We start from the raw sequence: 20,599 nt of genomic DNA, 5'->3' as shown, positions 1-20,599 counted from the left end.
GGTTTTCGTTTGCTGAATTATTAAAAGAAGGAAAATAATAATTATTGTTTGTTTCGTTTCTATTTATCCGTCTAAGTAAAGCAAGAAAGTAATTATGGCGGACCGGTAGTTGAAAAACGTATATGAGCACTTTACGTCAAAACAGTACATTCCTCTAGCTTTACACACATACGAAAGAAGATGAGAGAGAAAAAAAACCACTCATACACACAAACACTACACAACACACACTATATTACGTTACGTGATAGATTGGCTTATTTAAAAAAAAGGGATGAAAATACACATATACTGAACACAAAATACAAGCAACAAAAAAAAAAAAAAGAAACTAATAATTAAATGCCTCCTGTAGTCTGACTCACACTCGAGAAGATGCTATCGAATCCTGGCTGGATCCTAGCGACACAAAACATCAACAAAAAAAAAACACACACACACACAAACAAACATAGAAGAAACCTGCAATATGTAACTCAGCAAACAACAAACTAGGAGTAGAGACAAACAAACAAACAAAAAAACAACAAAAAACAAAGCAAACCAGCAGAAAATTCCAAAAATTGTACATGTACTGTAAAATTGAATGCCGTATCATTAAATGATTTCAAACAAATAGAGAAGAAAAGAAAAACACCTTCCGCCTTGTGTGTCGTGTTTGGTGAGAATGGGTTTGGGTGTGCCAAAGTGTGATCATCAGTTATTTCTAGATTTAATTGCTTGACTAACCAGCTACCATACGTGTTGTTCGAGTGCACGTTGTTAGATATATTTGCTGGTTTTATGGATATTCGAAGTCATCATCAATACCCGAAGTCATGCTGACATCCTGTGTGACTATTTTCGAAACGAAAATAGCTACCACATGCCGCATGATCTTGCATTGCTTGGCAGTAGTTCAGTGCATAAATTGCGTTCATGATGGCGCCTTTTGGAATCTGTACAAAAATAAGTTGAGGTTCGACGGAGGGTGCGCAGTCTCGGCCGGATTGTCTCTTCGTGTGCATCGCAATTGCGGGTCAAGTCACTACGGGTGGTGCATCGTATGTCCAGCTATTGAGAACCCCGTGTGATATATCCATGAAAATTGTCTCAAGCGTGGCTGTGCGAGAGGGGGTTTGCTACTGAAAGTCAAAGCATTGAGGCCCCTGCTGATCTATAACATGTGAGGGGGAGATGATGAAGATGCTCAGCATGTCACATCTATAAGATCTTTTCCTAAAGGGAGAGGACACTCAAAATATTCTATGCCCGTTTAAATGCAATGCTTTGCTTACTTATACTATGATGAATCGAACTACTAACTCAGGTCATATTTAAGGAAATCGGCTTTTGACAGACCAAGACTTCTCAAGATGATACTGCCAAAACCAGAAGAAGTGTTCACAACTCAAGTTATCATTTTGTCACTTCTCAAGAGTAATTTTGGAGTCTCTATTATTGTTATGCCATGTAGATAATTTGTAGTTGAAGAAAACATACTACCTTTATTCCGGTGGCTGTCCCAATAATGGCGCCGTACTTCACACGACAGAACCAGCAAAAGGAATGTCAGTCCAAGACCTCTCGAGATTATAGAGCCAACGAAGAAGCTGAAGCAAGCAGCCTTTATTGTCCCACATTTTTGCAAAATTAGTTATCTTTTTTTCTTCTAGGGTAAATGATCTGCTAAGCTCATGCCGAACATTTTGAGGCTTACTAAAGTTATATCCACGGCCTTCCGCTTCTTTCGACACTAAAATCTCGAGAGTTCTTTGCCTTTCGAACTACTCGAAGTAGTTGGTACGGTGGCTTCGCTATCGTCTCGATCTCTGGAATCTCTTGATGTTTGAACCTACTTCTTCTTTAGTACTGCAACCTTGATTGGTCTTGATCTGCTTTTTATAACTTACTTGACAAGCAAGCAGGCAAAACCTCTATATTAAGCCTTAAAAACTCTAAAACTCTAATGACGTTTTTGACAGATTTTAGAGATAGGGAGGTTCCCTCCTCCTTCCCAACATCCAAAAGTATACTAAAAAAGAAACTTCTCTCCTGCAAATCATTAAAAAAAATACTACAAATAGCTTCCCACGGAAACACCCGGACCACCCTGTTCTGTCACCGGTCGTGCCGTATCTGTCAACGAGGCGCTAAACGAAGCGGCATATTTTTATTACTTTTCAGGTGTAGATGTGTGAATATCTGTGCGGTTTTACTCGCGAGTGCTAAGATATGCGTTTGCGCATCGATCGCCCAACAACGACGGACACGGCTTTTTTTGTCTTCCCTCCCGCGACTGTCATTTTCTGGCGCCGCCAGATATCGCGCCGCCTCCAAGGAAAAAAAAGGCAACAAGAGTAAAAATAATTTAAAGAAAACCGCAACGCCCTTCGGGTAGGGGCCGTTAACCAAACAAATCAACCATCCAACCAATCAACACTGCACTATGGCGATCAAACATATAATTGCGAGCGTGCAGCAGCGAGATGGGAAAGCGCACAGGATCCGCGCGTAGCGGGGGGGGGGGGGGATTGCAGGAAGCGCAAAACAAATCAAATCAAATTAACGATAAAACCGTCACATTAACTGTGTGTTTACGAGTTGCGTGTGCGTGAAAACGAGCGTGCGAACGCAACATTGCCCACACACTTACAGCATAGACGGCGGTGCGGTGTACGTGCGGCTAATGCTCAGTAAGCATTTGCGGTAGTGTGGGTGTATAGGCGTTCATTTTTTTGTTGTTGTGTTGTTCTGTTCTGCTTGTGTATAATTAATGTTGCTTTTTCTAGTTGCGGCAGTCGGAACAATAGATACGGCCGTACTTTGACGTAAGCGGAGTCTCGTCCTACTGTCAAACACGTTTCGTGCGCAGATTGTTTTCCTTTCCTTCTGCTTGTGGTAGCAGCCGTGTGTGAGTGTGTGTGTGTGCATGTACTTGCTTTGCTAATAAGAAACCTAACAAAAAACAAGCGTTACTTCACGCGGTTCTGTGTGCTTCTCCGTGAGCGGTTCCTTTCTTATCTTGTCTCTGCGTGAATCAACACAACCCCCACACGCATAGGAAAAAGCATCGTGTGGATGCTTGCGAGCGTGCGCGCACGTCTGTGTATGTGTGTGTCGGTAGTTGTTATCGCTATTGTTTGTGTTTAAATAATAAAAACAAATATTAAACCGCAACCACACACGGAAAGGGAAGTACACTTGGAGTGTTGCTAAAAGACCAGAAGCGCTTCTGCTACTGGACAGTGTATGTGTGTACCGTGTGCGTTGTGCGTGCGATAACAGTGTGCGAAAGGTGACTGCGGCAAGCGGTAGCCATTGTCAATCGTGTGCCAAGACAGGACAATCGGGCATCGTCCTCATTCAGCGCGACTCCTTCCAACCATAACAACCGCTCAACACAATCTGCGTGTCTGCAATCAACACCGAACAGCTTCAATTACCGGAGCGTACGTACATACACATGTTCGCCCCTAGGGTCTGGCTAAGAAGATTTTAAACTCGTTGTAAAACAACTAAAAAAAACACACACACTTATCCACATCATCATACGCCAGAACATCGGGGTGGGTGCAATTGCAACCTGCACTTTGGGCTACTGGTAAAGCAGTGTGTACCTGTGCGGCCCCCAGGATACGTTTGTTGGGGTAGCGAAGCGGACAACAAGGTTAGTATGGAACGGCACTAAACCCGTCATTTCTGTGTCCCTTTTACATTCCGCGTGCTCTACCTATTTTAGTCGGAAAGCCGAAAGTTTCACGCTTGTCGAATCGTGTACATGAAGAGTTAACACTACTGCTGGCTGTTATTACGACCTCGGAAGACGCATACATAGGTGAGAGAGAAGGAGAGAGAAGGCGCACAATATGATGCACTTCAGATTGCAATTGTAATGTTATATGCATCTTGAAGCGTCTTCACCCCCGCTTCTTTTTCACACTCTCCAGACGTGTGTACAGAATGCAAGACATCCAAAACCGCACAACTTGACACAATACGACAGTGTGCGTGTGCTTATATATATATGTATATGCGTGCAGAAACGAATGCACTTTCTTGCACCCGAATGCATCTCTTAACCCCACTCGGTAGACAATAGATGCTGAGATTTAACTACACACACACACACATACACACATACAAAGGTGAGATGCATTCTCTGGACAGTTTCTCTGGAGATGCGATCGGGGAACACGAGAAGACAAAACGAAAGTACATACGAAAGTGCAAATGCGAATGTACCATTCCCGCTGCCGTCATGCCGCTCACCTTCGTACGTTTCGGCCCAACCCAAGCAACACCCGAAAGGCTTTAGTGTACCAGACAAAACAGCGCTAGAGAGGGAAGATCTCCGAAATGGGACGTCGTAGAGGACAAAGCAGTCATTTGCAAGTGCCCAGTTCATGCTCGGTGCAAAGCAAAGAAATGCAGGCAGCCCCTTGCTGTGTTCTGTGTGAGATGGAACCTCAAGCATCCCCCTCCCCCATTCCCCCTCCCCCTCCCCCCTCGGGGGAGAGGGAGTTGAGGGTCAGGTCTGTACGAGAACCGATCGTTATGCAGCTCCCCAGAGACGAGCAAGGGCGCCCACTCACATCTGGCAAACACACTCCGGTGTACGGGAACTTGTTTGTCCGAAACAGATCAGAAGCGGGGTATTTAAAAAAAAAAAAACAGACCAAGCCCAAGCAAGAGAGGGCATATGCGCTATGTATAGAATAATAATGCATATATCATTGTATTAAAAAAAGGGCAGCACACATGTGAACAAACAAAGGGGGTTTTTGCCACCAAACCAGACGAAACCCATCACTGCTGCACGTACGCGCACGCAACCGGCAACCGTTCCGATCCGATCAATTGCAATATGGTTTTGTTGAAAAAAAAAAGCTGCACCTTTCGGTGAAGGGAGGGAGGTCTGCTGTGTTGTGGAGATAAATTTAGAAAAGTTAATACAACCCATCTCGGCAAACGTCCGGCATTTCTAACCAAAAACAGCTCCAGAGGAGTGTTCCTCTTGGAGAAGAGTGTGAAAGCGATGGCCGGAGGGAAGGAGGGAGGGGAGAAAGGGATTTGATTTCTTAAGGATGCTAATACGCGTTTTCTAAAAACCTTCCCCCTTCCCTTTCCCACCCAACAAACGCCACATTCCCTTCGTTTCCCATGCTTTACTGCTCTGGCAGGCAGGCGTGTGTTCTGTGATGCAATTATTAAACAACTTTCGTCATATGTATGAATTTCTTTTCACACCATCATCTTCGTGGGTGGAGCGCGGGTGAGTTGCGCCGGGTTACAACTAGTTTCGGTGCAGGAGGAGGATTGTATTGCGGGACAGCAGGGTGTACGTAGTTGGGAAGGTAGGCAATAAACGATCACGAGCGACCACGACGACGACGACGGCGATGTTGTCCGAGCCCGAAGATAGTTTATGCTAGCCTACAACCCGCAAGGAGTACATGCCACACACACACACACACACACACGCACACATACATACGCGATAGGGCAAGCGCATGACCTTAGCCGGCGGGTAAGAACGCGCCGGTGGAAAATGAAGGGGGGAGGGGGGGTTGATGGGTCCGGGCTATGGGGAAGCAACACACAAAACAGCGAAAGACGTCGTCGCTTCATTTCTTCGCTAACTTCGTGCGGAAGAACAACGCGTTGTCGTCTTCTACTGCTGCTGTTGTTGCCTGCCAGCCTGCCTGCCTGCTGCTGCTGCTACTACTGCTGCTGCTCTGGTGCGCCTGTTGTGTATTGTGTGTGTGTGCGTGCGTGTGTGTTTGTGTACTTTTTTTTCTGCGTACGTGTGAAAATCGCGGGTTTTTGTTTTTGGTTGAAATTTGGTGTTTTGATTACACTTTCGGTCGGCTTTCGCGAAAACCCGTGTGCCCCGTGAGCGGCTGCGGTGTACGGTGCGCGCGTGTGCTTGTGTGTGTGTGTGTGCGGTGCGTCCGTGTGTCGTGAGGCTGTTCCTATCGGCAATTCCATCTGTCCACTTGAGAAGCGTATGCGGAGGCCTGTCAAGGAGAAGAAGGGAGGAAAAGGTGGCCAGTTAGGGGTCAACTTACTTTTAAGTGGTAATTTCTTTCAACACGTTCAAATTACACTTGCCTGCATTGTTTTTGACATTGCCTAACCAAAATCAGGCTTATTGGAGGTCCTTTAACATTCGCAAACGCTCGCTTGGCTCGTTTATTACGAATAATATAGGCTATTAAAAGAAAAAAATTGCTAGAATTAATCAAATAATACACTAAAATCTTGCTCAAAATAATTTAAAATAACGAAAAGAACGCCACACTCCCATTTCTTCTCACCACCGAGGCCATCCGCTTCGCAACTGCTGACGGATTAGAACAGTTTGCTTGACAAATTGCTTACAATTGGCTACCGGAATGCGAAATTCTATCCAAAATTAAAACGAATGCTTCAATTCAAAATTTAATTCCCTCCAGCAACAAAACAACTCCATTCAAACTCAAAACGGCAGGCACTGCAGCGTCGCACCGCACACAAGAAACAAACAAAAAAAAAATAGAAGAAAAGTAAAGTAAAGTAAAAGAAAAAACCGAAGAAAAAGACGACACACCGCAAAGAAGACGAGATTGAAACAAGAAGAAGAAGAAGAAAAAAGAAGCAAGAAAACAGGAAGAGGAAAAAAGAAAAGCAAGGAAAAGCCAAAAAGCCATAAAGCCATGTTCTCGATTGAATCCATTTTAAAGTCTCAAATCTCACAGAGGTAGTGTAGCACGTCCCTGGTTCCGTTCCAGCGCACAACAGGATATGTTTTTTGTGTTTCAAAGCCGTCGAGCAAACTTGATGAGGAAACTGGTGGCCCCGGGGCGGGTCATGATTAGTATTGCCGTTTTGCAAAAGTTTCAAACGACCAAAGAAGCAATCGAACGCTGTCGAGGTGAGGAAACCACATCAACAACAACAACAACAACAACAACAACCAACAACAAGCAAAACCAAATACCAAAAAAAAACAAAACGAAACAACAGCAACAACTACAACAACAGCAAGACAGAGAGAGAAAAAAAGAAAGACTAAAACAATGCAGCAACCAGCATTACCAACAGCAATAAAATGAAAGAGAAACGGAAAGCAGTTGGGAAACACGAAAAGAAGAAGAAGAAGAGAAATAATAAGAAGAAGCAACAAGAAGAAACAGAAGATCATAAAAAGGGAAAAGGTGTTAAAAAAGCACCATTAAAAGGAAGACATTTTTCAGCTTCTCTAGCGGACTAGTCCAAACAGAGTTGTAAACGAAACAATACGAAACGGAGTAAGCAACAAAAAGACTGTTTCGCTTGTTCGATTTTGTTTTAATTCTTTCTGGGACAGTATTTGGAGAGTAATCCTGGTTACTATTCTGGTTCCAAATGGTGTGAAAATTGGTTTTTCCACTGATGTGAGGTTTCTTTTTTCCGAGAAACTGAGTAGCAGGAGAGTCAAGGGGAGGGGAGGGGTTGAGGGAAGGGGTAGGGGGATAGGACAAGCAAGCTCACCCTTAAGAAAGTAGCCCGCATTACACACGCGCGCGCGATGCACAAAACGAAGCGGTTAGTTGTTTAATAGCAACTCCCGGCCTCCGTATGATGGGTGGAATAGGGGAAGGGGGCTAAACGTGGGACACGGTGGGTTGTGGGTGGCCTAAGAACGCATCCGGCATCGGCGCAGTCCCGGTGTGTGAGTGCGTATGCGTGTGTGTGTTTCTGAAGTACTTTTCACCACTGCAATGGGCAGGACACGGTGGGAAAAACTGTCGATTTTCCCTGTACAACAGCTTCTTACTGTGGGGTTCTTACTGGAAGTGAGGTTAGGACACGCTTCCTGCGTCAGCCTTGAGGATAACGTGTGGAGGGGGGTGGTGGGGGAGGGTTGCCGAGCGAGGACTCGGAGCAGTGGGCATTGATAGTTGCTGCGAAGCGCGCACTATTATTAAACAACGAACGCGCTTCGGCGGGCTCAATTAACCTTTTAAACAAATCACGGACTTGCCACCCGAAAGCGGTGGCAAACGGGTGTAGCTCGAGCTGACATGTATTGAGCCACTCCTTCTCCTTAACCAGGTCCAGTCATATATTCTCGCACATAAATGGTTTCCCACCTTCTCGGGTGGGTGTTTTTCTTTTCCTCATTTGGGGCAAGACATAAAGTTTGGTAACAGATGTTGGTTACCTACGCGTCCGCACTCGAAGAAGGGCCCATTAAAATAAACACTAAACGCTCTTTCCTAAACCACTCGATCAGTCCCATCCCGCACCGGTTGGAGGCGTTCTATTTTCGAATGGAAAACACGTGCGGGGGGGAGGGAAAAAAGAAATAAATAAGCTTTTCCAACGCAAACTTTGCCTGCTTGGATCGGTTTGCACGGTATGCAAACTGCATTTGGGAAAGGCAATAAAGAAGCAAATTTATGAACGGTAGTGCACTACGCTGCTGTTTTTATAGCACAATAAACGCTCCCATACGCAGCGCGCTTCCGTAGCCGTGTGCGTTTAGTTGAGTGGTCCTGTAACTCTTTGGATGATGATTGTGTGTCAAGGTTCGAATCTCGATACTTGCAGAGGGCGTCGTGAGTATTTTTACTATCAACAAATGATAGGAAAAATACTATCTTTGCTATTGTTCTTGTGTGTGTGTGTGTCTAGTAGTTTCATAACATTCTCTCACACACACACTGATTAAGAAAATAGTACCCCGGGGGAAAAGAATTTAGAAAGCTGTCTGTCGATTGCTGCTGTGTTGTGTTTACTACCACTATAGGAAACTGTTTCAAGGATGCTCTATAACGGTTGTGTGTGTGTTTGATTGCTCGCGATTTCTCCAGAACGACGAATAACAAAACAAAAAATTAACCACCACCCGGTGGGGGAAAGAAGAGAGCGAGAGGGAGGATAGCCTGTGTTAATTATCAGCGAAAAAAAAACATCCTCCCTCTCCCCCTATAACCTCGATTTTTCCTCCACACCCAGCAGCGTTCGCATCCAATGTCCAATGCGTTTCAAGAATCTCCGCCTAACGATCTCTCGACTTTTAATAACATGCCTTTTTTCCGGTTGGTTTCACGCTCTACCGATCTCTAACTATATATATTATTACTAGTTGTCAAGTATTATAAACCCTTCTAAACCGTCAACGTGTCAAGCCGAACCAGTTTAATTAGCCGGGAGTTTGCGCCTACCTTGCTGCTCCTCTTTTCTTTCTCTTTTTCTTTTTCCATTTTTTTTCTCTCGTTTTGTCTCTCTCTCTCTCTCTCTCTCTCTCTCGCCATAATCGATCGTCCCATCCACCGCTGACTGTGCAGAGTTAGGATGCAGATACAGCACGTCCGGGATCTGTGCGCGGTGCCAGGGGCGGCGGCCGAGCTCAACTGTACCGGCGACATCCTATCCGTGCAGAACCTGCTGCCGCAGCTAGCGGCACCGGAGAACAAGCCGCACCAGTGCCAGCAGTGCTTGAAGAGCTTCTCCTCCAACCACCAGCTGGTGCAGCACATCCGCGTGCACACGGGCGAGAAGCCCTACAAATGTTCCTACTGTGATCGGAAGTTCAAGCAGCTTTCCCATGTGCAGCAGCACACCCGTCTGCACACCGGTAACGTCACGCAGGATCTATCGTATCGGCAAGAAAACGGGCTACGGCTCTACGTTGCGTACAGGAGCACGAAACAGAAGTGTCAACCGAATAATCCTCAGAAGTGTGTAAAATAGTCCGTGCGACGCTGCCCTAGGTTAGTATGGGCAGAGCGGTAAGAGATGAAGGAGGGCGGTAAGTATGTGAGTGGGGAGGGATTCGAAGTGGTGACCCTTTTTGCAGGGGTGACCCAAAACGGTGACGGAGGCACCCACGCTACAGACAGGTGAGGTTATCCTAGGCGTATAAGGCAAACAGTCGCTGACGATGCTTCGTCGTTAACCATTTTACAGGCAATATAGCAACCTTCTACACGCATTGCAAAACCACGTACAAACTGGCATTCTATAGTGTGAACGCGCATTAGTAAATTATTATTTTACCCAACACACAGACCTCGTTACCGAAAGCAACAGCTCGGCCTGTGCCGCACAGATGCCAGGGTCGCTGTTTTCCGTCGAGATGGTGTTGCCCTTTTTGTTTGATTGATACTAAATGATGTCTCAACTTTTCGCCGACCATCACCAATCTAACTGCAAGTCTTATTGCTTTTTTTTCTCACCGGGTGGGGTCACAAATCCGTGCGATACAGGCGAACGCCCGTACAAGTGCCATCTGCCGGACTGTGGCCGTGCTTTTATTCAGCTTTCTAACTTGCAACAGCATCTGCGCAATCACGATGCACAGGTCGAGCGGGCCAAGAGCCGCCCGTTTCACTGTAACCTGTGCGGTAAGGGTTTCGCGACCGAATCAAGCCTACGTACGCACACGTCGAAGGTAGGTTGTTCTGGGAGGGATGTTGCAGTTTTGAATGCAGAATCCGGGAGCAATAAGTTTATTTGTGATCATCAACTGTATTCCAGGAGCTTCAGCTGCATCTGGGAGTGTTGCAGCAGCATGCCGCCCTGATCAGCAACTCGAACAGCGTCACCTGTAACGTGTGCAGCAAGATCTTTCTCGGCGTGGAAGCACTCAACGAGCACATCAAGTACACGCACAAGGAGGTGGCAGGTATGGGTGAGCACTCTGGTTTTGATACTTACTTACGATATATGCACGGTGAGGCGACGTGTGCGACACACCAACTTATTTCAATTGCTATTATTGAACTGGCTCAACTCGGCGATCGTCGGATCGGTTATAAAATCATAAACGGTTTATGGTGTCATCGGCCCTGCAAGGGGTAGTAAAATTTTATGAGATTTTGTGCGACTCGCGACATGCATGGTGATGCTATAAAATTTAGTTCAGGTTTTTATTACGTCGAAGTTCCCCTTTAGCCATTGGTCCAATATTATTTAGTTTTTGAAAGCCGCGCCTTTTGTGGCGCAATAAGCTCCTACAGATGAACCATGCATATGGCTCAATTTTTTCATTTGTAATTAAAACCAGCAATGGTGGCCGATCAAGGACTCGATGTTAGCGCTAATGAAGAAGTAATAATCACAATGCAGATTCGGTGATAACTGCAAACAGGGAAACTTCTTGCACACTGCAGCAATCTCAATCTTCCTCAAGAGCCTGTCTTGTTCCTCAAGAATCGTTTAACAGGAGGATCTCTACATTGTGGACGTACATCGTCCCGGCTTCTCGGGTACATAACCACTTCAAGGAGCAAGAAGACAGGCGGACTAATTCAATGACATACCATACCAACACCCTAACGACTTTTATCCACCATCTTCTCACCAACAGTGAAGCGACGCGTCGCAAACCATCCCTGTCCGATGTGCGGGAAGCATTACGTCAACGAGGGATGCCTGCGGAAGCATCTGCTGACCCATCCGCGCACACCGACGTTCCGCTCGAACCTTCAGATGTGGCCCTGCTCGGTGTGTCAGGCCGTATTTACGCATGAATCCGGTATGGTGTACCCACACGGGGATGCTCCTTACAATCGTTCTAACCAACCTTGTACTGCACTTTGTTTTTTTTTTCAAGGTTTGATCACACACATCGAGCACATGAAAATGGACCCGAAGCACCAGTTTGCCGCCCAGTACATGTTTACGAAGGCGGTCGTGGAGCAGCGCGAAAAGGAATCGGCCGGTGGCGGCAGCAGCATGGTCGGCATGGGCGGTGTGCCCGGCCTGTCCAGCTCGATGGTGACGGTGAAGGAGCTGACGCACAACAGCATCTCGCCGCTCAACTATTCGGAAAATTCGTCCACGATGGGTTCGGAAAAGAATGGCGAAAGTGCGGGCGGTGGTAGCGGTGGTGGAGGCGCCGGACCTGGTGTAGGTGGTAGTGGGGGTGGTGGTGGTGGTGGTGGTAGTGTGGTCGGTGGGACGGGATCGGTCTTTGATAATCATCGGATGCCGAACCACCCGCACGGTGGTTTACCTTTCGGGGGTAGCGGGGGCACCAACGGAGGGGGATCCGTCGGCGGCAATGGTGGTCCGCTCGGTGGTACGAACGGTGGCGGAACGAATGGTGTGGGCGGTGGTGGTGGTGGCGGCGGAGGAGGAGTCGGCGGTATCTGTGCCGGGGGCGGTGCGTTAGATAACAATAATAGTCAATTTTCGCGAATGATGATGATACAGGAGCCGAAGTTCGAGCCGGACCTGATGCTGAACGAGGGCACACCGTCGGCGGTGCAGGCGGCAGTGGTGAATCTGGCGACCGCGATGCGCATCGGCCAAACGTTCAAGAGCAACACCATGCACGGTGGCGACCTGCACGGTAGTAACGCGAACCTTGGTCCGTTGAAGAAGAAAAGTAATATGCTTAATTTTAACGACTCCAAATACTCATTAGCTAACCGTCAAAAATATCCTGTGGCGTCTACAGAGTCGTCGATCGGTCAGAACCACTGTCCCGCTACCTCGGAGACGGCTATACGGATCCAGCAGGCGGAAGCGATCCTGCGATCGCAGGCAGAAGCCGCCCTCCGGCTAGCGGTGTCCCAGGCCCAGGCCGTCGTCTCGTCGAACGCCGGCATCGGGAGTGGTGCGGGCGGCGGTGGTGGTGGTGCGGTCGGTGGCAACGGGATCGGGGTAGCGGGCGGGCCGGGCGGATCGGTCGGGGTACCGCTCGGCGGTATGTTGGGCCATCACAATCCGCACGCGCTCGTCACCGGCCGAAGCTGCAACGAGGATGGACGGGCTGGTCCAAACGATAGCACCAACTGTGGCCAGTTCGATCCGACCGGGGAACATTTACGGGCGGCGATGCGGGAACATCAGGCCCAGCAGCAGGCGAACGATGACTGTCACCCGTTCGCCCACAGTCCCGTACCGCGGAACGGGCTGGACCTTACCGACGAGTTCCTAAAGAGTGAAAATGTGCTGAAGGGATGAGACTAGATGAACTGTTACCACCACTACTAAGCAACACCGCACCGGAACAAAATGGCGCGCCTTGTTTATTTGCTTTCGGAGACGTTCAGGCGTACGTACCGAGGTCAGCTATTATTATCGGCCGTTCTGTAATGGTATAATACATTGTGCATGTGCATTAACTTCTGGGAAGAACGTTGTGTGGCGGGAAATCGGGATACGACTTGGGTCAAAGCTGAGAGCGAAGATATTAGCAGGAACAGGGGAGAGATTAAAGAGAGGGAGGGATAGAGAGAGAGAAAAATGCTAATCCTAACAAAGCTCTTCCGTTCTATTAACCCAATCCCGTGAATTATGTCCAAGCAGTGACGAAGATAGTTACTAGACGACGAAGATGAAAATTCTCATCAGATGAAAATATTATTTTTTTGCCATTATAAACAAGAAAAACACAACTTTTAAGACTAAAACCCCGCAAACAAGCGAAACGAAGCGTGCGAAAATGAATACACACAGAAAAAAGAGAACACTAAAACCACTAACAAGTTAGAAGAATGGTGAGGAGAAATAAACAGAATGCAAAATACAAATAACAAAATGAAATGGAAGCAGAAAACAAAGCAAAAGGGACTCGATGTGTGAATTAGTAAGCAAAACATAAATTATATATGTAAAAAAACGAACACAAATAAATCCGACAGGAATGCTCTTCCCCCTTTTTCCCCTTTTTGCTGCATTATGCCACACTCGGAGAGGAAGCAGAGGGCTCCGAGCTCTAAACAACAAAACAACAAAACCAAAACCAAAAATGGTGTTAAATTTAAATAAAAAAAAAACGAGTGTTTCAAAATGGAAAGAAAGTGAGAAGAAACCAACACACGGTGAGGGTGTACGTACAGTTGGACGCCTTGCGTCACAAGAATAATAATAAGATTTCACTATTTATTGTACATTCCGTTTGTTTTCTTACGCAATTATTGGATAGGGTTTTTTTCCTTTGTTCTCTTTTGTTTTGTGCTTGTTCACTTTGTTTTGCTTGTTTTCCTTCTATTTTCCGTTTCCTTTCTTTTGTAATACTTTATTGGCGTCGCTATTGTTTTCTCTTTTGTCTCTTCCCATATGTGTTGCGCCCTATTCCCCGTTTACTTACTGAAATTGTCACAGTTTTGTTTACTTTGATTTAAAAAAATACCTTATACTTCAAAAACACCAGAAAAAACAACCAGCTTTTTTCTTCTTTTCGCGTTCGCGTTAGTTTATCTGCACGCCATTTTAGACGCCATCTTCTTATATGTAAGAAAGCATCTCGATTTTTTGTTTGTTTGTTTTTTTAAATGATATATTCATTTCTTGAAGTAACATATTCTCTTCCTCTGTCTTTTTCGCTTCCACCCATTGGATTACATCTTCCTTCTCTCTTTCTCTTGCTTTTTTGATCATTTGCTGATGATCAGTGCATCCATTTTAATCCCATATTATCATTCCGATACCGTTCCACATTACTATGCACCATCGAGTTTAAATTGTATGACATTTGTGTGTGTGTGTGTGTGTGTGTGTGTGTGTGTGTGTGTGTGTGTATGTGTTGCCGTAGCATGTTATGAAATCAGGCTATAGGTGTAGTGGCACTACTGCTACTACTGATACCGGTCGCCACCGGTCGATGAGGGAGCCGACTCGAGGGCGGCCCCGTGCCATTAACTCTTGTTCCACTCGAGCGTGGACTGGAAGCTGAGTACGCCGGCATTGGTCGGCAGGTTGTACAGCTGGTTTTTCAGGTACATCCCATTGTAGGACTGGTCGACGGCGGCGGCCGCCGCCGCCGAATAGCTGTGGTGCATGTTGGCGGCGGCCGAGTAGGCGAAATGGTTGTACAGCGACTTGTCGTCTGAGGTAGATGCGTGCGGGAAGCCGGCATTGCTGCCAAGGCTGGGTACCGTGCCCATCAGATTCGCGGCCGACCCGTCCGGTCCGCTACCGACACTGCCGGCGGTCCCAGCACCACCACCATTAGGACCGACGGCACTAGCACCACCACCGCCACCGTTCGGGAAGGACAGCTTGAACGACATGGCGGCCGGCGAGATCTGTTGCGGTGGAGCCGGATGGTTCGGGGCGGAAGGTGATTTGAGTGCGTCGAGGTTCTGGAACGAAGGTTCCAAGGGGTAGGTTTTGCTCAGGTAGTTGCTGTTCGAGTCCTCCACGCACATGTTCGAATCGTACACGTGCGAAACGAGCGGTGCGCTTAGGTTCAGCGAGCAGGATGAGATGGATGCGTTCTGTACGGCGACGGCTGCAGCGGCGGCGGCGGCTGCTGCTGCTGCGGCCGCTGCTGAAGAGCTGCCCTCCGACACGGCTTGGGATCGTTGTTTCTCCTCTCTGCGCCATTTAGCACGTCGGTTAGAGAACCAAACCTGGGAAGGATGAGAAGCAGAAGTAGATGACGTTAGTGTATGGTGGGACAGCATATATAGCTATAAGATTTTCTCGCATTTACTGCAAATTCGAGTAAGAGATAACTACGAACTATGAAGGAAAATTTCTGATTCGATCATCAGGACCTCATAACCTAAATTTTTTTTTTAACGTTAGAATTATGCATATTGAACTAATCATCTTTATCAACTTCCTGGAACAACACCAGAACGATAGGTTAAACATTCTCCACATCACTTTAGCACCAGAGAGCGTTATCCAAGATTCGCAGGACATGTTCTAAGACGTCTTATAGAATATCTTAAAATAATGCTAGGTTCAAAGATTTAAATGGAACAGTTTCAAACATAATTGATTGATGAGGGTCACAAAACCACTGTGACGTCGTGAAAACGTGTAAGACAAATATTGAGATGGATTGTTGAAGTTGGCGAACTCTGATTGATAGCGGGTTGACTTCCTCAATATCTCGACGCACTGCTGTAAAGGCCATGGGCAATAATAATTGACCCCTCTCACCTGAATTCTTGCCTCCGGCAGGTTGGTTTTGGAAGACAATCGTTCACGGGAAAACACATCCGGATAGTGCGTCCGCTCGAACTCCTTCTCGAGAAACTCGATCTGATCGACGGTGAAGGACGTGCGGTTGCGCTGCAACTTTCGCTTCAAGCTCAACCGCTCAGTATCATTGTCGACGAACACTTGCTTCGTACCCTGCCCGCCAGGCCCGGTCCCCGTTCCCGCTCCCGTACCGGGCACTCCCGCGTCTAGGTTGGTGAAGCAGTGTTTGGCGAACGGATTCTTCCCGTCGTCCGACATCGGTTTAACATCGTTCGTATCCGTTCCGCCACCGGCTCCACCGCCACCACCACTACCACCACCAGCCCGGTTGTAGGTATCGTTGATGCGCAGCACCGATTCCGCACCCTGCATCGAACGGCAACTGTCACCGTACTTGTAGTGCAGAAAGGATGCATCGTTGAGCGATTTGCCCTGCAGATAGCCACCAACGTCGTCGCTCAGCGTGTCCGAAGAGTGCGGTTTCTTGCTGAACTCTTTCTGGGCGGCCAGATTGCGCAGTACCCGGTTGATGGAGGAAACCTAAAGGATTTAGACAACATATCGGTACAGTAATCGGAAATAAAAACTCCCACCGTGCGTCCTTACGCTGGGGATATTCTCCGGCGTACAGATACGCTCGTTCAGCAGCTTGTCCCGGATCTCCCAGGCGAAAATGTTCGGACAGTTGTTCTTGAACTGTGAAATCTTGTTCACCACTTCCGGCGTGGCGACACGCGGTTTCGAACCACCGATCGCACGCGGCCGGATGCTACCAGTTTCGTAGTACCTAGTCCAACAGACAGGATTGGGGGTGATTAGCAAACAGAGATTAGATCCTGCTGGTCGCTGATCTTAGCTTACCGGCCGAGAATTTTGCTAACGCATCCATTCGACACCTGAAGGATGCGCGAAATATCACATGGTCGGGCACCGGCATGGGCCAGCTCCACGATGCGTTGGCGTGTGGAATCAGGCAGAGGTCTACCGCCAACGAATATACCTCCCAGCTGATTGACGCCGCTGTGGCCTACCGGTGCGTCGGTTGATGGGTTGAGTGGAGCATGCAGCAGGAGAAGAACAAGATAAGCATTAGTACAGAACTACTCAAGGTTGTAGCATCAAAATATGTTTGGAAACTCCAAATAGAGCCCTCAAAATATATTGTCCTGTGATGGAAAAACTTAAATGCATAAGTAAATAGAAAAAGAATATCGCTAAAACATAAGAAGAATTCGTCAGGTTGTCGACCAAAAACCCGGACACAGACAAGGTCTACCAGTAGTTTGGTGCAGTCGCAGAACAGAAACACATGAACTTAAACACGAGTCAATCAATATGCTTATATTCGATTACCTTCGTTTTTGTATTCCATGCTGCAGTAATTGCATTTTTTTTTATTTTGGTTGGAATTGTACAAGAAAGCGGGAAGAGGAATAGAAAAGTTAACATGTGTTAGCATTATTACTGTAATTCACTGGTTTTTTTTTACGATGCATTAAGCGAAAACAGAAGAATTCCCCATCCAAGGGTACCAAGTCGTATTTTTGTCCAAATTGCTTATCCAACGCTTGCGGTTTGCTAGGACCTATTGAATTCACGTGCTCACGCCTCTGCCTACTTACGTGCGGTGTTAGAGCACCCATTACGTACGAACGGTGGACCATTTTGTGGCTGCAAAGTTTAAGCGGGAATAGGTTCGATAACAGTCAGTTCGTTTTTTGTACAGCAGGACCAAATGGCACAGATTTGCTTCCTGTGTTTATTGGAGTGTTTTTTTTATAGAAAAACAGGTCAACCAACCGCCATTGTATGATTTCTGTTTTTCTCGATATTTCTTTGTGTTTTGCAAACATTAGTTTTTTGGGAGGCTTCAGCAAACATATTAGCATTTTGTAACAGGAAGCTATCTGCTGAGTATAGATTGTGATACATATGCGGATGTGTATAGAACATTTATAGAGCACTCTTCTTCTTGGCTTAATGACTCTCTAGGTCACGCCGGCCATTATTTAGTATAGTAAGACGAAAGAACACCTTGGATTTCGTATCCCGACATAGTTTTTATAGATAGTTGAGATTATCTGCCCATCCTCAACGGACTCCCAACAGTCACAAGGTTTGAGTGTTCAGACAACCAAAAAGAGCATCCCCCCAACCATGTGTAGTTGGTGTGTCAGATTCGGTTCGAATTCAAAAATCAACGCATGTGCAATGGGCGGATGTCTTGTGGGGACGAAACAGCTTCTAGATTTCAAAATTAGCCGCCTTTTTTGCGTGCGTGTTGCTGATGAAAAAGGAACCAAACAGCACATTAGTTATAAATTCTTGTCTTTACCGTAAGGGGTCTTGTGAGTGTGAAAATAAATTCCCATTCGGAGATCTTCAATTGCACTTGGGCTTATCTTTTTAAACTGCCATTAATTGGTTGTTCAGATATCCATTTGAACGCGATTGTCACCATACGTTTCGCATTTGAAAAGCTCTTCAGTAGCTCACAGTAACCATTTGGGTCATTTTTCGGCTTACCGCCATTTAAATTTTATCTATCGTAGAATAAAACATGCTTAACCGCGTGTCCAACAACGTGCGCTAGATAAAAATGACAGGAAAAACCGTTTTTCCACTACCTCACACACACAAACAAGAACGAAACGAGATAGAGGGCAGCCATCATGCCCATGGCGCATTCCTGCGAGATTCGCTACCGAACGCCAAGAGCAAGCCAGCCATTGGGAGCTCTAATCGAATGCAAATTGAACGTGAAAATCAGTCATGCGGAAACGTTGCGTTTCGGGACGATTTTTCACATTTGGCGTACTTTTGACGGGCGACAAACGGTTCGTGCCGGTGCCGGACGGCGGAACGCACCTTCCGGTGATGGAATAATTGCCGAAAATACGGTTTGTTTATGTTTCTGCACATTCTGTTTACCTTGCGTGTATCAGAGCCATTAAATCAAATCCACACCAAACTGTACACTGACGCAGAGGGATGCTGCGCGCAGGGGGGAAAACTCTTGTGCGCGGTACTGTCAAACGCTACCAAGGGGAGGGTTTTCCCTTTTTTGTTGTGGGTTTTGACGTTTCGGAATGGGGTGAGTTTCGTTTATAGGGGTGAGTTTAGGAGGCTCAACAGTGACTTGCTCTAGGATAAGAATTTCATTTTTGGACTACGATATTTCAACTGTTTGTTTGCAGGAGGGATCCTCAGGAATTCTACCAAGGTTTATTCGTAACAATAAATTACGCCATGGCAGATCAGGGAAAACCAAATAAAATAGGAGATGTTCAGGAGAACGGGCTTTTGACTCTAGAATTGTAATATTTTTACAAACAGCCATGAATGATTGAAGATCACCAGACCTGAACTAGGGTATAAGTTGCAGCAAAACAGCAGGCACTCCGAGGCATCAACGCCATCTCAACTAGGACCAACCACATCTCTTCTGTTCATGAGGACGACCCAGAGAAAAGACATGGTTAAGACTCCAGACATAAGACAGTATAGTGTCCATGGCAGGTCCTAAGCGGAAAGGACTTAAAGAACCACTTGCACAAGGAATCTGCTGACCTACGGGGGAATGGGGGATCCTCTTGCGAGGTTAGCGCTTTCACTCGTTTTACGTACCATTTAACACCACTATGACTAGCCTGCCGGTATCTGGCGAGTCTTCTTCGCTGTACAATTTCAATTTTACCTCAAAATATGGCTATGAGAATTCTGCTTTCGACAGCGTCTTTGGTCGGTTGGGACATGTTATAAGGATGCTCGACTCATGCCTCACCAAGAAGGTATAGAAGAAATTCACTTCTTGTTTCTAGAATACCAAAACGAAATAAAAAAATCAGCAAGAGAAATCCAAAATATATTCGGACGTGCGTAACAACCTCAGGACGAGAACAAACATATAGGGCGCTCGACAAGAAACCTAGGGAACAGAATAAAAATATCTAAGCACGCAGCAAAAACCCACAGGAAGGTTTTGAAAATTACTTTTAAACCCTGTAAGTCAAGGAAGTCAACAATGGTATGCCGACAACTCTCGACGTTTTAATGCCAGAGAACAACTACCCTTATTCCTACCTCCTGGTGTAGTAAGTTTGTTGTTTCTTCTTCGTCTTTTTAGCTTAACGACCTTCTAGACAACGCCGGGCATCTAATATCTTACTAGACTTGCTGATACCACGTACTAGGATAATCAGACCTCAATACGAGGGAACAGTCGTGATGAGATTTGAATTCCGAACTTGCCCTTGTGAAGACTGTCGTTTCTATCACTGGCCGACCACCCCATGGTACTGTAATTTCGCTTAAAACATTTTCAGAAATATTTTATCTATTTATTGATTATAGTATAATGGCTTGCCTTCGCATTCTCGAAAAATGTTATCACTTTTAAAATAAAAACAAATTAAAAAATCCAATTAAAACGACTCAAAAAATCTAAATTTAAAAAACGAACCCCCTGATGCAGCACCCCTGCCAGTGCAATCCTTCTTCAACTATGCGCTGTAAACGCGTTTGACACGTGTTAAAGCAACCCCTCGCAGAGAGTTGCCATTTTCATGCGTCACGGTACCAACAGCACCGAAGGAAGGAACGAGACAGCAAGCAGCGGAAAAAGAGCGGGACAGCACGCACCCCAAAAGGAAAAAAGGGAGCGTTCCATCTGCAGGAACAAGAAGCAGCAGTTGCCAGT

At 46.4% G+C, this 20,599-nt stretch overlaps 2 protein-coding genes across 11 annotated transcripts; one reads left to right on the top strand and one right to left on the bottom strand.

Moving 5' to 3' along the window:
• Nucleotides 1–5,688: 5,688 nt before the first annotated feature.
• LOC126568748 (uncharacterized transmembrane protein DDB_G0289901) lies at nt 5,689–12,948 on the top strand. 10 transcript variants are annotated; one of them, XM_050225341.1, is made up of 7 exons: nt 5,700–5,720; nt 6,720–6,895; nt 9,297–9,586; nt 10,218–10,402; nt 10,489–10,642; nt 11,321–11,488; nt 11,567–12,948. In XM_050225341.1, the coding sequence occupies exons 3-7, from the start codon at nt 9,304–9,306 to the stop codon at nt 12,922–12,924; spliced, it is 2,148 nt and encodes a 715-aa protein (XP_050081298.1). In that variant the 5' UTR covers nt 5,700–5,720; nt 6,720–6,895; nt 9,297–9,303; the 3' UTR covers nt 12,925–12,948. The 10 variants fall into 10 exon arrangements, with proteins under 10 accessions (XP_050081307.1, XP_050081351.1, XP_050081298.1 ...); XM_050225376.1 differs by lacking the exon at nt 5,700–5,720 and having other exon boundaries at nt 6,636–6,721; nt 11,567–12,325; nt 12,416–12,948; XM_050225359.1 differs by lacking the exon at nt 5,700–5,720 and having other exon boundaries at nt 6,636–6,721; nt 11,567–12,325; nt 12,383–12,948.
• Nucleotides 12,949–14,509: 1,561 nt separating this feature from the next.
• On the bottom strand, nt 14,510–17,564 carry LOC126563022 (paired box protein Pax-6-like). Its single transcript, XM_050219633.1, has 5 exons — nt 17,523–17,564; nt 16,762–17,000; nt 16,507–16,687; nt 15,859–16,440; nt 14,510–15,317 (listed from the first exon to the last, which is right to left on the bottom strand). The coding sequence occupies exons 1-5, from the start codon at nt 17,562–17,564 to the stop codon at nt 14,601–14,603; spliced, it is 1,761 nt and encodes a 586-aa protein (XP_050075590.1). The 3' UTR covers nt 14,510–14,600.
• Nucleotides 17,565–20,599: the final 3,035 nt, after the last annotated feature.

Source organism: Anopheles maculipalpis, chromosome X, assembly GCF_943734695.1.
Source record: "Anopheles maculipalpis chromosome X, idAnoMacuDA_375_x, whole genome shotgun sequence".
NCBI classification, from domain to species: Eukaryota; Metazoa; Arthropoda; class Insecta; order Diptera; family Culicidae; genus Anopheles; species Anopheles maculipalpis.
Note: the sequence above shows the minus strand (reverse complement) of the source record. Positions and strands in the feature narration are given on the sequence as shown.